This window comes from Alligator sinensis, unplaced genomic scaffold (genome assembly GCF_000455745.1).
Source record: "Alligator sinensis unplaced genomic scaffold, ASM45574v1 scaffold344_1, whole genome shotgun sequence".
In the NCBI taxonomy this organism is placed as follows: domain Eukaryota; kingdom Metazoa; phylum Chordata; order Crocodylia; family Alligatoridae; genus Alligator; species Alligator sinensis.
Genome location: NW_005842427.1, coordinates 1016508 through 1033377, shown reverse-complemented (window position 1 = coordinate 1033377; position 16870 = coordinate 1016508). Strand labels below are relative to the sequence as shown.

At 47.0% G+C, this 16870-nt stretch overlaps 1 protein-coding gene across 2 annotated transcripts in view; it reads right to left on the bottom strand.

Moving 5' to 3' along the window:
- Positions 1–773: 773 nt before the first annotated feature.
- MAB21L3 (mab-21 like 3) overlaps positions 774–16870 on the bottom strand; it is a 22189-nt gene continuing 6092 nt past the window's right edge. For both annotated transcript variants that reach the window (XM_025211745.1, XM_025211744.1), the window contains 5 exons: positions 16442–16582; positions 9290–9581; positions 5008–5189; positions 3922–4116; positions 774–1971 (listed from right to left, as the gene is read on the bottom strand). In XM_025211745.1, the coding sequence (XP_025067530.1) occupies positions 1738–1971; positions 3922–4116; positions 5008–5189; positions 9290–9581; positions 16442–16582 (1044 nt within the window). In that variant the 3' untranslated portion in view covers positions 774–1737. The remainder of the gene's footprint in view (positions 1972–3921; positions 4117–5007; positions 5190–9289; positions 9582–16441; positions 16583–16870) is intronic.

The following is a 16870-nucleotide window of genomic DNA, read 5'->3' as shown; positions in this document are numbered from 1 at the left end:
GCACCTTATGTTTTCTTCACAGGGTGAGAACCATGAAGGAAGAGATGGGCTCTGTAGGGGGACTGATGTGACCCTGTCTGAGGGAGCTCTGAGGAAGGGAAGAGGGTCTGGAGGTGAGAGGCAGGGGGAGGGATCTGGAAGGCAGGAAGCATTGATAACCTGCTGCCACTGGCACCTTCTCTTTGCTGTGGAAACTCAGGCTGTTAAGCTGAGGGATATTTCTATGCTTGGTGGGTCAAGAAGAGAGAACAGAAGGGAGAGCTTTAGGGGAGAAAGCTCAAGAGGTCTGGGCCTGAGTACAGAGGAAACTGGCTTATGAGAGAGAGAAATTGGGTCTTTCAAGGAGTGACTGGCAGGAGGAAAAGTGGAAGGAGCTTGGAAAAGTGAGGGAAAAGAGATAACAGTGGTTTTCTATCACAGTGATGGCCACATGTCCATCTCAAGGAACTCTGGGCTGGCCACTGGCCACCTGAGCCCTCTCTATTGCAGTGATAGCCACACACCCACCTCAGTGATCTTTGGGCTAGCCACTCTTCACCCCAGTAACAGCAAGAGCTCCATGCCCCGCAAAAGTGTACAAGTAAATGAAAGGGTGTATGGGCCTAGAATGGAGATCAGGCTGTGTGATGGGCACTGCCAGGAGATTGTGTCCCTGCCAGGAGAGCTGAGAGGAGGTTTCTCATTCTGAGTACTTCAGCAAGCTGTGATCCATGCAGGAGGCAAGAAAAAGCCCATTTTATTGTACTCTGAGCCAATAAATAACATGAGCAGCATGACACCAAAACAAACGGTTACCTCAAAACTTGTTTCCTTGAAACACTGGGACTTTGCTTTGAAAATAGTGTTGGGTATTGTAATATTGAACATATTGCTTTGAAAAAAAATATAAGTGCTGGACCTCGTAGAAAATTCTTCTGCTGTCTTTTACCACCTGGAATGACAAAGGGACCAAAAGCCAAGAAATCTGTTTATCCCTTGGCCAGCTGGGCAGAGCCAGAGGAGCAAGATGCCCCTCATGGCAAACATCTTCACTGCATGTGCTGTGTGGCACTGGGAAGGGTGGGAAAGGCAAAGGTAGAGAGCTCCTCTCCCCCTCCTGCCCTCCCAAGGAAAAATCTAGGGACAAAAATCAACAGGGAAGACAGCAGAGGAGAAGACAAAAACAAGCAATTGGACTATTCAATGCAATGATCTATTAAATTGTCTTTACAGAGAGTGGAAGTTCTGTGGAGCTGCAGATGGGGCACTGGCAATAACAATACATGGTGCTCCAGCAGAAACTTCCATCCAAACACCTCTGCATTCCCTAGATGTGCTCAGTCCTCTATCCTTTCAACAAGCTGCTGAGGAAAGTAGAGATTAACCCAGTTTAAAACATCAGTGTGGGGAGACACAGAGAGGTGAAGTGACATGCACATGGTTACAGAGTGGGTGGCAGCTCCTTGCTCTTGCCACTAGCTCATGCTGCCTTTGGTTTAGACATTACAGGACTGACCACTACGGGGGGCTGTGCTGCTCTGCCTGGTGGCTTAGGGGGTTGGATGGCAGTGACTTAAACTACAGATGGCACATGGCACTGTCTTGGCATGTGGTCTTGGTCTCTACCCATACCCAGTTGGACTCTTCTGTTTCATGATGCACTTGATCACAGTGTCTGTGGAAGGGCAGGAAGAGCAACCACAAGCTACAAAAGGAGCTTGGGGTATGGACGGGACTGGATGGGGAGGCACTGGTAGTTCAGTCCAGGCAGATCACAGGGTTCTCCAGGAATACGATCAGCTTGCCTGCCACCAGGTCCAGGTCACTGGTGTTGGCATACTGGAACAGGTTTGCATCCCTGAGGAAGTAGTGCTTCAGGAAGTGCTGGCTCACACACTTGTGCAGCTTCCGCACCAAGCGCAGGAAGCCCTCCCGGAAATAGCGCCAGTCCTTGGCACGCGGGTACTTCTCACAGGTCCAGAGCAGCACCATCTGTGTGGGTAGAAGGGAACATTACAGGGCTGTTGCCAAGGGCCCGCTCACCTGGGGAAAGGAGCTGGGCTTGCAGCCCTGGGGACTGGAAGCTGTGGCAGGGTGTGCTTCCCTGTGGATAAGCCTGGCTCCTGGCATGGACAGCTCACGAAGACAAGGGAATTAGCTCACGAAAGCAAGGAAATTAGCTCCATTAGGCAGCCAGCCTTTACCCTTCCCACTGCTGAGCAGGCCCATCCGGGTGCTGTAATGAGTGCTGCAATGTGGACATTGGTGAATGAAATCCAATGAGTCCTTTTCATACCGTGGCCCCAGACAGTCATGAGAGGAAAACAGTCACTACTGGCACTGGCTAGCATGGAGCCAGGGACAACCAGCAGTTCCCTGAGTGACTCCAAATGTGTCTCATTGCCTTTCAAAGGCTGTTCCCTTCTTCTGCTGGCCTCTCTGCGCCACAGTAGGTATTGGGAGGATTTGGGGGCTCATGGTGGTAAAAGGCTTTGGCCATACAGACATTTTCCTGCCAAGCCCTGGAGAACCACCAAGAAACACCTCTGCCCTCTCACTTCTTCCCTGCTCTCTCCTGAGCCTGGTAAGTGAGCAGCACATACAACATGAAGCAGTCCTCAGCATGTGCCCAGAGCCACTCTTGGGCCCTCCTGAGACACAGAAGGTCGCAGAGCAGCACTCTGGTGTGCACTGAAGATCCCTCTAGGTTGTCTACTTTGCTGAATGGCTGGACCCTGGTGTGTGTGGAGCAGGTGTAAGTGGGAAGGGCTTTTTCCTTGATGATAGCCCAGGGTTTGGCCATGGGGACCTAGCCTCTGTGATCCTCAGGTGGTGGCATCTGTAGAAACTCCAAGTGCGTTTGTGTTATGTACAATGTTAGTCAAGAACTAGCAGCTGATCAGGCAATTACATGCGGCAGTGTAAGGCACAAGCAACCCTCTTTCTGGTGCTGCCTGGATTCTGGATGCTGCCTTATAACTGTGCAACTGCTAATGCTTGTAGTTGTGCCTATGGGATGTAGACAGATGGCATCTGGGTAAGGGAAATGGAGGGTAGCACAGTGAGGGGAGCTCCTGGGAAGGCAATGAGGAAGCACAGTAGCCATTTCAGCCCTGCTTATTTGGCCTATAGCAGAACCCAGGTCATTCATAACCAGGTGGTTCCTAGCCCCCTTCATTCAAGGCAGATGGCTGGATGAAGGATGAGCTGCTCACCTGTTCACTGTGGCTTTAACATCAAAGGACGCTGCTTCTCCTCTCAGCTGGAGCCCCTCAGCTGAGGGTCCTGCACAGCTCATTAGGGAAGTGGCACCCTTGGAAATAAAACCTTCAGCAAACAGCTGGAGTCCCTTCAGGAGTCCCACACAGCTGTTTGCTGTGGCTAGATATACCCCCCAGCCCAGAGGCTTTGCAAACCTCCCTCTTTATAAGGCAGTAAGGAACCTAATCTTGCCAAGTATCTGGGTTCTGCTATCTTTTATTAGACCAACTAGTAGTTGGAAAAATGTTATTTGCAAGCTTTCAGGCACAATCACCTTTCTTCAGCCATTGGGAGACTCTGCTGCTGTTATGAGTTCTCCAAGGTAGAAGAGAAGCTAAAGTAAACAGACTTCTTGTTTATTTTAGCTTCTTTTCTACCCTGGAGAATTCATAAGAGCAGCAGAGTCTCCCTATGCCTGAAGAAGGGTGTTTGTGCCCAAAAGCTTGCAAAGAACTTTTCCCCAACTATTTAGTTGGTCAAATAAAAGATATCATATCTACCCAAAGAACCTTGCTTGCATATGTCCTTAGACCAATGTGGCTACAATCAACAGCCTCAGGTTCTGCTATATGTTTCCAGTTGGGAAGAGGTTCCTGCAATGAGGACACTGTTCACCTGCTGCTGGCAGGATGGAAGGCGCTCCGCCCTTGCCTCCCCCATCACTGTGATTGCTGTACCTACTTGGAGGTGGTAGGAAGTGAGAACAGGCTTGTTTCCTTTGCACCAGATGTCTTCCTTCATCTGCCTCATGACCCGGAAGCACTTCATGCGGCACCCTCCATCCTCATCAATGCCCTCCATCAATAGGCGCTCAGCTCGAGAGAAGCCCAGCTGCCAGTGGTAATTGGAGCGGGCCAAGAGGTTAAAGCCAAATGACTGCAGAGGAGAGGGGAGGGAGACAGGATGAGATGCAAACTTGTCCCTAGAGCAGCACAGAACAGGGTAAAGGGAGCCCCCATAGCTCCTGTCTGCCACCTCTTGAGGTGCCTGGCATGGCACCCTGAACCAAGGCACAAGAGACAGACACAACAGACACCCTGATTCCTAGCAAGTGTATCCCCACCTTGGCTGTTTAAACAGAATTACACAACAGTTTCCTGTACTTGAGCTGCAGGATAGACAACAGGTCAGTGCTGACCTGTCCAAGCTCAGCCCTGGCAGACCTTGGTCAATAACAGGACAAGACCAATAGAAGTGGGATAGTACGACAAGATGCTTTGCAGAGAAGAAATGTGAGAGGAAGAGAGAGGAGACTAAAGCAGCAAGGGATGGTGGATATCAGGCTTTGGTGGAGCTGAGTGCACTGCCTCCACCTCTTCCTACTCATCCCTGCTCAGCAAACACTGGCCTTCCTGCAAGAACACTTTGCAAAAACTAGGCCCCTGCCACACACTGCATATATTTCTTGATTAACTGGTTAATCATGCAATACATTTAGACCAGCCACACACGCAAAGTAATTATCATCCCCTGCTCCAGTCAGTCTGGGGCCCAGGCTGTGGGACTTTCATTTGTGGGCCCCTAAAAAATGTTGAATGGTGGTGCAAACCCCTTTGGGAATTCTAAATGATGGTGCGGGCCCCTTTAAATTGTAAGTGTGGGTATTCACATACTTTTGATTGCTCAGTCATATTTTGCAGACCCCTTAGACATAGTTTGAGGACACCCAGGGCTCCACAGACCACAAGTTGAAAACCACTGTTTTAGACAAGAAGGCAACACCCTCCACTGTGCCACCAGGCCTCCCATTCCCCTAACACATGGTACCTTCACACATTGCACTTTCTCCTGGGAAGGCCAGCGCCTGAGGCAGCGAGGCCACCGGGCCTTCTCTGGCCAGCAGGTTAAGATCTCCACAGTAGGCACCAGCTCCACCTCTACTTGAAGGTTTGACGTTTCCACAGCAACTCGCACCACTGAGCTGAAGCTCTCCAGAAGGCTGATTTTCCCTGGGAAGGAACAACAAAAAGAAACAATAAAGAGAGGGCTGGTGTTCTGCATAAGCCACCCCAGAAGTGGTTTGGTGCTCTTCATCTAGTATGTGCTCTGTAAGTTGTGGACCCACCTTAGTTCTTACTTTCCAACTGTGGGACCAAAGAGCAAGAAGAGGAAGAGCGCAACACCAACTGTGCCCCTCAACATCTACTCTTTGGCTGTGTGGGATCCAGAAAATCACAAGACCAGCCGCAAACAAAGGTAAGCAGAACTGCTGTGGCTTAAACTTCTCCCATAGCATTGAATCCCAAGAGACAGCAAAGGAGATGACTAAGCCTCCCTAATTTCAAAACAATCCAGAGAGAAGCCTTGCATCCAGAAACCTCCAGTTCCTTATGGACTGTCTAGATCAGTGATTCTCAACCAGGGTGCCTTGAGATCCTTAGAAGTGAGTTGCAGAAAGTGTGAGGAAATAAGGCTCCAGGTATGAGGAAATAAGCAGACAAGAGCAAGCTCAGGTTTCTCCCTGACTGGCTGCTCCCCCACCCCCACAGGTCCTTCTGCAAGGAAGTAACACTGTAATATATAAATCAGTTTTTGAAATGGGGTGTTGCTCAATTCACCAAAATTATGGAGGGTGCCTTGAGCCTAAAAAGGAGTGGCTTGAGTCTATAGACATAGAGAACTACTGGTCTAGATCCATACATGAAATTTCTTGTGGGACCTATCATTGCCCTTGGTGCTCAGTCACACTGAGCCTTGTGGCCATGTCAGTGCCACAGGGGCAGGGTGTCAGTCACACCGCTGAGGAAATAAGCCCTGTCCATGCCCTCCTGCTCCACATACACCATGACAAAAAACAGGGTGGTGAAACAAGCCTGAAGAGCATCCTTGGCACTGTGTTTAAGACCTGGGTTTCCAACTGCTTCAAGAGTAGTGGGTTGGGGACCCCCCCCCCCTTCCCTCACACACACACACACCCATCCTTACTGCCTCATTTTTGGGCTTGATGGTCTAGAGATGGACTGGGTGGACAGGGCTTATTTTCTCAGAGGTGTGACTAAGCTCCTTGCTGCTATGCTGTAGACATACCCTAATGAGTAGCTCACAAGTTAGGTGCATTCATATGTCTGGATGGGAACTTGCATACAAGTCATCCCCAGCAGTCTGAGGTGTCTTGGTGTTGCAAAACAGCCCCTCCAAAAAGGGCTGATCCTCAAGTCTGTTTGAACCAGCCACTGCTAGGTATCAGAAAGAAGGAGCTCCACATGGCCAAGGGTTGGTGATTTGGGGACAAGAGGATGGGGGCTTGGTCCCAGAACCAGTGGGGTGAGAGGCAAAGGGAAGAAAGGAAGGGACACTGCATCTACAGGGATCAACGGTGGCATTTCAGATGGGGGTGCTGCCAGTGGAATAGCTCAAGTGCAGCTCTGCTGTTATTTTTGCCACCCTGCGAAAGATATGAGACTGGTGCACCACAAGTAAATAAATAAAGCATGCACGGAAATACAGCAAGGTCATGACACCAAATTTGCAATCAAATGAGACACTGCCCTAAATTTACTACCATGCCAGCAAAGAGGCTACAGTGATATCAGGGAAGTGTGTCAGCAACATTAACTGTCTTTGGTAGGAGAGGAGTTTGTCCTGTTTGAAGCAAGATAATCTCACTGTTTAATTTTATTTCTTCTCTTCTACCATATGCTGATCTCCCCATAGCAGGCTGCAAGAAGGACAGGTCAGCACCCTATGCCCAAACATTTCTTCCATAAGCATAAGCATGGACCATAAGCCAGTGGTCCATGGACCAGCAGCTTGGGAGATCTGCTTTAAAGAATATCAGACTTTGTCCTTGACATGATGCCTTCCATGTGACCAAAACAGGTGAGGCAAAAAGAGGTCAGTACATTTGATTTTTCTGCCAAGTCACAGCATCTGTTTGGTGGTGCTGAATTTGCATCTCATCACTCTCCTCAATAGTAATCACAATTTTCTAGAAAAACAAGTTGCTAAATAAGCTAGATTTTAACAAGTCTTTCCACTACGTTGCAAAGATCAAAATCTAGAGTTTAAGTTGGGAAGGGAAAATGGCCTTTCTGCATTTGCAGTCCTATGATGGAATGTCATTCTGGACAAAATCCTTTGAAGAGAGGCAGCCTGGTCTGGCTTTGGTTTAGGACAGGGGTGGGTATTTTGGCTGGAGGGCCACTTAATGATTTTTTATGTTCTCTCAGTAGCCACACTTCTCTCTCCCCTCCCCACCCCCATGACTCCTGCAGCTGCAGCATGCTGCAAGCCCTGCCCAACCCCAAAAAATGCTGGCTGTGTCCTCAGCATACACCAGCACCCCCTGGCATGGCAGAAGCAGCCCTGGCTGGGTTTCAGCATCAGCTGTGGACACAGCCAGCAGGTTCCAGTTGGAGATCAGGGCATTCGCCAAGGTCCACAGCTGACGCCACCACATCAGCAGTGGGTGGAAGCAGTCCTGCCCACCTGCCCAGCACGATGGAAACAGCCCTGCCTGTCCAGCACCATGCAGCAGCCGGACCCACCGGCTGCCCACAGGCCAAATCTCATGGGTTTGCAGCCACCCACCCATAAGTTGGATACCACCAGCTGGTGGACTGAATCCAGCCCACCTCTGGTCTAGGAAAAGGCACAAGCTCTGTGCTTCAGTTAACCCAGATGAGAAAAAGGAAATATTTGCCCACCTCAAGTTATGTTGTGCATTAACTAACTGATGTCTATAAAATGTTTTCAGGATTCTAAAAACTAAGCATGTTGACTATTAATAAGGTAGCATCCTTAGCTCTAAAGGAGGGTTTAACACACAAACTACATCCTATCAATGATCACCTCCTCCATTCATTTTGCAGGGAAGGTTGGGATATCAACAGCGGCTTTGAAGGTGCTTGTAGCATTGTGGGTGGGAGTGACACCATATGACATTACCTAGAATTAGGTTGAGAGCATCCTGGGTACAGGGGAGAAGCCAATATTTGAATTAAATCCTAGAAAAAACTTTCTAACTGTAGAATCAGCAAGACAGTGAAACAAGCTGCCAGGAAAGGTGTGGAATTTTCTTCCTTGGAGGTTTCTGAAAAAAGGTTGGATCAGCATCTTTCTGGGATGTGTTAGGACCATGGAATCCTGTACATCACTAGATAACTCTCGAGGTTCTTTCTAGTTCCATGATTCTATTTGTCTAAAGAATTAAAGTAAATAACAAAAATAAAGAACAGGAATTTGCCCAAAAGGAGTGTTGCCACCTGGAAGACTATGGACAGCTCAGACTTCTCTAGGGATAGTCTCTTCTAAGTTTGGATCCAATGCTCCATCCCTTTCACAAAATCCTTCTGGCTAGTCCAGGTATATCCCTCCTGGGCTAGCAGAAAGACAACTTACTTCTTGTAAATTCACAGCAAAAAAAAGGTGGCTGAATTCTTATGGCAGTAATTCCACAAGGTACTTTGGGGTGTTGCACAATATTAGCACTGTTAGGTATGCAAACATCTACACATGATTCACAAGTTAAACCCAGAGATTTCAAATAGGAATCCACAGTGGCCAAAACTACCGTGTTGTGGTCTGAGTTCTTTGCAACGGAATTGCTCTGTTGCTAGGGCTGTGCGAAATTTTGCTGCGTGTTTCGTTTTAAAGCTGTTTTGACACATTTCAAGCTCGAAACAGCAAAATCGAAGAGAAACAAAAAGCTTTGAAACAGCTTCAAAACAAAACGAGGGCACTCAAAACTTTTCGAAAATTTTGAAACGTTTTGAGTTTTGAAGCAGCTTGGTGGTAGGAGGCGGGGAGACCCAGGGCTGCACTCCACCTCCTGCCACCTGACTGAGCTCCATGGGGCTGCGGAGCCGGTCGGAGCGCAGCCCGGCGGCAGGAGGCACGGAGAGCCAGGGCTGCGCTCCGACTGGCTCCGCCAGCCCCATATTGCTCAACCTGCCCTCCCAGCATTGCCGGACTCCTCCCAGCAGTGTGGGCCCCCGGATCTGTGTGCTGGATGACAGGAGGCTGCCACTGCTGCCTAGGGCCAGCGGCAGCAGCAATCTTCTGCATTAGTGCTAATAGTTCGATTCCCTTCATGTCTCACTACACTCACTGGAGAGATCACAGGTTATAATCGACTTCTCCACCAGGTCCCGGAAGACAGCAAGGACTTTGGCTGGAACAAGATCACCTTCGAAGTTCATATCCGTGTCATGCCACTGCTGGAGGCTCTTTGAAAACTGCTCCACCTCCAGCCACTGGTGCAGCTCCTCTGGGTTCCGCACCGAGGAGAGGAGCTTTTCCCCTTGCACAGTGTAATACCGCCAGCGCCGCACCTGGTGCTCCTTGTACCCAGTCAGGCCACGCAGTGGGACAGTCATGAGGAACTGGCTAGGTGTTAAGACCTGGAAGAGTTCAGAGAGATTGATAGAGGAAGTGAGGGCAGATTAACCACCCTGAAAAGAGAAACATGCTGACATGGAGGGGAAAAGCCGAAGTGCAATGGAAGCAGCTCAGAACAGGCAGGTCCCACCGCAGGCTGGTTTGTATGGGAGTCTATGTCATGGTTCCCTGGAGCAGCTTGTGAGACTACTTCTAGAAAGAGAGAGTTGTCATTAGAAGCAAGTCAAGGTGAGGGTCATGGGCAATGCTACCAGAATGGAATCTGAACATACACTGGCTGGTCTATTACTGCAATCTCCATCCTTCCCACCTCACACTTCGTGGTTTCCTAGACTTGACGGGTAATTGCACAAGATGGGATAACTAGCTCAGCAGACAGAGAGAGAGACCAGATTTTGAAATCCAGCAATGGAAGGCAAAATCAATGCAAATTAATACCTTAGTATAATGAATAGGGATATACCTTGAGATTATTAGACGTAATAGCCAATTGATATTGATGTACATTCTCTAGTCTCTTTCATCCTAGGAGCTCTATGTTCTTTAAAGATTTAAAAGAAAAAGTTTTTCTTTTAGTAAAAGAAACTTTACATCCCTCTTTGTGTGGTTGGGGGAATGCTGGCTGTTCTTTACAGATGGGGAAACAAAAACAGGGGGCACTTCTATGCGAGATGCTTTACTGCACAGTAAATTCATCTACTATGCAGTGAAGCATCACTATGTACTAGTAAAATACTATAGTAAAATAGGCAAATGTGCAGTAAATCTACTATTTGTATTTACAGACAGTAGATTTACTGCACTAGATGCACTAGTAGATGCTGATCAGGAGCAAATTTGCTCCTAGTCAGCCAGACCAGCACAGGGCCAGCCTTTTGCCAGGGGCCAGACCAACATGGCTAGGAGTCCCTCCAGCCATGGGACAGGGACAGCTCTTTAGCCATCCCTGGCTGACCTTTAGACCCCAGGCTTGACCCTGGGGCCTGAGCCAGCTGATGCCTGCCCCTGGCCACTGGGTGCTAGGTGTGGTGGGCACATGCTGATTGTAGCAGCACTGCAGAACCCCAGCCTGACTCCCCCAGACCTCTGCCAGCTGCTCCCTGGCCCCTGGGCACCATGTCCCTGCACAGTGGCACTTGCTGGCTCTAGCAGTCCTACAGGTCATTGTGCATGAGCAGGAGAGGGACCAGGAGGACCATAGGTGAGGTGTGCCTCCTAAGGCTGGGGGGGCATGGCAACCACTCGCAGGTGGTGATGCAGCCATCAGCAGCAAGGGCGGGCTGAGCAGGGACTGTCCATGGGCGGCCGTGGCAGTTGGGGGGGGGCGGGGGGGCAGTCCCCCTTCAGTCAGTCACCGACTGGGAGGGGGTGGGGCCCGCAGCCGGATGCTGAACCTGGAAGTGCCAGCAGCACTACTTGGGGGAGGGGAGGGCAGCAGCGGGGCGCAAGGCTATACAGAGTGCATCTATACATTCATTAATGCACTGTAATTATGGTATATTAAGTTCAGTACCTATAATGAACATGGGTTTTGCCCTGCACATTAGCATGTGTTTTGCTTTGTACATTAGCACAGGTTTTTGGCTGCTGCCCTTCTGCACATTGTTTCATGTAGGTGCATCCACAGTGAACCACTCACAGAGCCAGGAATAGAATCCAGGAGCTTTGTCACCTATGTCATTGGAGTTGATTCTGCTTTTTGACTGGATGAAAATCTTTTTTTAAACATAAGAATAACAAACAAGTTAGACTCATAGGAAAGGAGGGCTGAAAGGGACCTCAAGTGGTCACATCTAATCCAGGCCCATGCTCAAAGCAGGATCATCCCTGTCTAAACCACCCCAGCCAAGTATCTGCTTAACCTGCTCTTAAAAACTTCTGAGAATGGAGAATCCACAGACTCTCTGAGCAGCCAGTTCCAGTGCTTAACCACCCTCATAGTGAGGAAGTTTTTCCTAACATACAATCTAATTTCCCTTGCTGCAATTTAAGACCTCCTTGTCATCTCCCCTGTGGGACACAAACAATGGCTAGCTTTATTTGCATTTTAGTTGGGTCTTCATATAAAGAAAAGCCATATTGCAATTAAAATCCTACTGGGCATGTCTACACATGCACTTTAATGCACAGTAGCCTATTTTACTGTGCATTAAAACATCACATAAAAAACTGTGCAATTACACTAATATGCAGTAAAATAGACTACTGTGCATTAAGCATCACTTAAAAAGCATGTACATTCATTACTGTGCATTAAGGCAGCCTAACAACCATTTCTTTAGTACCTCACATTGCAGGGCACTTTTACATGTGCTCCAGGGGAGGAGGGTGGCGCTTTAATTAAAGTGGTTCCAAGAGCCACTCTAATTAAAGTGCCACTGGATCTCATGTATCAGTGTCCCTGTGCTTAAAAACGGCAGTAGGGGTGCTTGTACTAAAGCTCATTTGATGAACATTAGTTCAAGCACCCACACCACCATTATTAACCATGGGGATGCTGATACATGTGATGCAGAAGGCTGCTGGAGCATAATAATTGCCATGGTCTAGCAGGCTTAATTAATCAAGTTTGCTCCAGCACACTGTAATTACAGTGTGTTGCAGCCACCTTCACACTTGTGTACTGACAACCAGAGGTACTAAAATTAATGTGCATTAGAAAAAGCATCTTAATGCATGTGTAGATGTTCCCACTGAAAAGCAAATGAAAAGGGGTTTAAACATAAGCAGACCACATAGCTATTCAACCTTGGTTTCAAAACGTTCGGTCATCTCTACGCTATGGGTTCAAACAGTATAACTAAACCATCTGAATTCTTAACAGTCTGAATTCTGCAGCTTTTTTACTACTTCATCATCTGTCAGAATTCGCTTTGGCATAACTCAGGGACAACTTACTACATAAACTGAATCTAAGCAAACAGCAGTTGCTATTAAATAACTTGGACACCGTACCGTTCTCCAGCAATGCTCCAGAACATTGCAGTAGCACTACTGGTAGTGGTCTAGCAATTCAGCATGTTGCTGTTGAATGCTATAGGAATTTTTTGTATGAGATTACCAGCAGGAAGCAGAGAAATGGCAAATACAATTCCAAAAACCCTTTGTTCAGTGAAATCCAGTTCACAGTTTTTACAAGAGGAGGCTGGGAAGGAAGCATTTTAGGAATGTCCAAACAAACTGGCCTCATGATGAATGCATTTTTCTTATTGGTGTTGAGAAATGAGCACGTCCTAATGCAATGAGCACGTATTAATACATGCAATAGTCAAGAAGAAGTGAATATTGCAGCCCTCATGGGAGTACCAGTGGTTCTCAAATGGTTTTGTGTTACGTACCCCCGCGTAAGTTTGTAATGCTTCTATGTGCTCCTATCATTGTGTTATGGATAGGTACCAGTAACCTAACTTGCAGCAAGAGAAAGCAATTTTTGTAGCTTGGTTGCAGCCCAAAGAATTGATTTCCTGGTCATTTTGCAGTGGTCCTGTCTCTTGGCATTGATTGGCGAAGAGGCCCTGCCCATCAGCTCTGATTGGCAGAGGCTCCAGGGGGATGCAGGATGAAGGGATGACCACCATCTTGACTTCCGGCTGCCCTTCATGTGGCCCTGCTCCTCAGTGCTGATTGGCTGAGAGGCACGATGGGGCAACCTCCATCTTGGCTGTTGCCCTTTGTGCTGCCCCCCACAACCAGTGCCTTTCTTTCCTGGGCAGCCTGCAAGGCTGGGCTGCAGCGTTAGTGAAGACTGAGAGCCAGCATTTTATTTTTATTTTGGTTTGGGTTTTTTTGGTTGATTTCCTGGGAAGTGACAGCCAATGCCATTTTTTGCGACATCCGTGGCAATGACCATTGTTCATGGTTTCCATTAAAACTGTGAAACCATGATTTAAGTAGGTCCCTAATTATGTATAATAAAAAGCCTGTTTGTCACAACAACCATACTGTAACCTCTGCATTAACCTAAGAGGAATTGTAAAGTTGTTCTTCATTTCCTTCCTCCTTTCCTCCATCTATATTTCCTCCTTCCCATCTTCTGCTTTCCTGTTCCTTCCTCTCAGGTACCTTCTAGAAGTCTGCCACCAACACCCATCTGAGAAACACCATCTCAGAGCAAATCTCCTCAATCTTAACCATGAAGTAAAAGCTACAGGGCGGTTTTTTCTTAAGCACAAAGAAAGAACTACAGTTCTTTCTCGGCCTTGGTCCATTCCATAATTTTTGATGTTCTCCATTCTTTTCTGGCTGTAAAGATCCTTTTCAGAGAGAGCTGGCAGATACAATTGCCCCTGCCCCAAAGAACTGCTGGTGATCCTTAGGCTAAGAAACTTTGGACTGAAGTGTTTGCCATGATGTGTTTCAATAAGACATTAAAATTCTTACTTTTTCCAGCTCTCCTGGCCATGGGTTCATGGCTTCCCAGAAAGACTCCTTTTAGGCCACATGGCCACTCCTGCCTTGAAAACTGGGCTTCAGATACCAGCAGGACCTCACTGAATTACATACCAGTGTAACTCAATCCTAATGAATCTGTGCTGACCAGAGTAAGATATTAATCTCACTCCTCAGAGCATACACTTTGTACTGAACAACAACATTGCCCTCCTCACTTCCCTTGCCCAAACTTACAGATATCATGCTAGGCTCCAAAAAGAATGGCATTTTAAAAAAATAAATAAGATGAGGGTTCTTTGTATTTGCCTTCAAGACTGTAAGCCCTGGGGGTGTATTCAGGTCATGCCTTTAAACTTTTCTCTGCAACCAGGAATACAATAGCAACTTTACATGTTTCCAAATGAGAGCTGAGCCATTCCTGTAATCACCAGATTCCTGCAGCTGGGACTTTAGCAGAAACTGCCAGAGATTATAAGGTTTATAATAACATTGTGAGAGCTGGCAACAGTGAAACAGGTGCATTCACATAGCAGCCTGCAGGCTAAACAGGGTCCCTATGGACCTTTGTCTTTAATGTGGAGAGACGACAAGCACTAGTATGTCACGTGCTAATTTGTCTGAATCCTTGGAGCCAAAAAAGAGCATTGGATGCTGGGACCTGTGGTCTGTGACCCCTCTATTAAGAACAGTCCATACCAGGTTATGTAAATTAGATGCAGCCCAGTCCTTGGGTTCCTGCCAAAATACAAAGCATCTCTTAGTTGGGCACCTCAGTCTAGCAAGAAGAAGTTATAGGTTAGAAAGGAGGGTCTTGTGCCCTGAACATGTACAGAAACACCTTGCAGGGAGGATAGAATAGTCGCAGCGAGACTGGCACAGAGGGTGAGGGATGTGGGGTATGGAGGGAAGGGGTGGGAAAGGCCAAAGCAGGCATGGCAGTATTCGGAGGAGGCTATGGTAGGCTTTTGTACCTGAATGGATGGGTGGAGTAAGCGTTTTCCCCGAAGCAGTGTTGACCATTTGGCCATTAAAGCGGGCTGATCCTGAGAGAAGCAAAGAGGAAGATAAGAAGTGCAGAGAACAGAGAGAAAGCATGTGTCAGACAGGTAGTTCAGAAAGCATTTAGGAGTTTCCTCTGAACCTAATGGTGAAGAATAAATTACACAGCTGTCATCCCCAGTGACTCTAAGTCTAATGCTCATAGGTGGTGCTGAGAGGGTCCATGTTGGTGATCCTGGAGAGACAAACTCAGCTTTCCCAATACATCTTATACACCCCACCTTACCCAGGACTAGCCACCTCAGCCCTACAAAGAGACCCATCTCTACAGCTGGTTGGACCTTGGCTGCCCACATGCTGACAACTGGGTGGATGGTTTTTGTCTTCTATCATTTTTTAATCTTTTATCTGGAAACTGACCTGTTTTCTAGGACCCATCAAACAGCTGTTAGAGGCGAGTGACTTCGTTCAGCTGTGTCTGAACCAGTGATGTATAAAGTAAAAGGTTTTAGACCTACTTAAATCTCACCCTACACCAGCCTCGACCTGGGCAGAAGCTATTTGTTTGGCCATTGTGAAAAAGTGGGTGGGATTTTTACATAAAAGATGTAGCTACTAGACTTGTTATTTTCTGATGATAATTTTGGGTGGAAAGTCTCCTTGTGATCACAGTAAGAGGCAGTTACTCTCCTCCATTTTCTGTTTTGGTTTTTTATGTAGATAACCTTTACTTGTGTACCTATATAAGAAACCTTGAAGAACTCTCACTGGCAGTCACATGACTTAAACAGTATGAATACTGGACATGGGAATGAAAGTAAGGCCATTTTATAAACAAGAAACCCTAGCCAGGCTGGAGCATCTGGTCACCAGACGCAGATGAGATTTTATTTGGTAAGAACCTTTAAAAAACTGAACTGAACAGTTGCTGGACGGAGCTGATAGGGATTTTTTTTCAATGAAATATTTTCCCATTTGCCCATTTGTGAAAACCAGTTTTATAGAGGTTTGGCTTTGATAATTTCCTGTATCCAAAAAGTTTTAGAGAAAACTTGCAAAATTACTAGAATGTCACATTTTGATATTTTCAAAATAAAAGGGTTTCTTTTTTACAGTTCAAAAGGGGTTTTTGTTAGAAATTTAAGGTAATTTACAATATTTAAAAAAATTAAAACATTCAAAATCATATCAAAACATATGGAAATTATCAAAAAAGAAATATTTTGTTTCACATAGCTGAATTTATTCTGGATTATTGCTTTGCAACAATCTTGGGGTATGTCAGTGTTCCGTCCCAATGCAAGATGCGAACGATTTTCAAAAACTCAAACATTTTCTGGAAATGGGAACATTTTTTTCCTATCCAACTCAGTTTCTGAAAGAACATAGCTCAGAGTACTTAAGGGACTAATAGACAGCATGGATGTGTGCATCTTCTCAAATAATGTGGAACCTCACCTCTCACCCTTACCTTAAAATTCTCATTGTGAATGCCAGAGTTGGAGATGGGCTGGAATCGTATGTCCCTGCAGCTAACTTCTGTGGTCAGTTGCTGGATCATCATCTGCACTTCATCCACTGTTTTGGACACCAGGAGGTGTCGCTGTTCCACCTGTTGATACCAAGGAAGTCACATCACATCATAGGTGGCTACAGATAAGCTCCAGCTCCACCCAAGAGATTACCTGAGTAGACCCAACAAACATGGGGCATCTTGACATGTGTGTGTATGTGCATGCATGTGTGCATGTGTGTGCACATACATGTGTAGAAAAATGTAAGGGAATAAACATTTCTGGTTTTCTTCCTGACACGTGCCAGCTGATCCTATATGATTTCATAGATTTCACAGACATTAGGGCTGGAAGGGACCTCGGGAGATCATCGAGTCCAGCCCCCT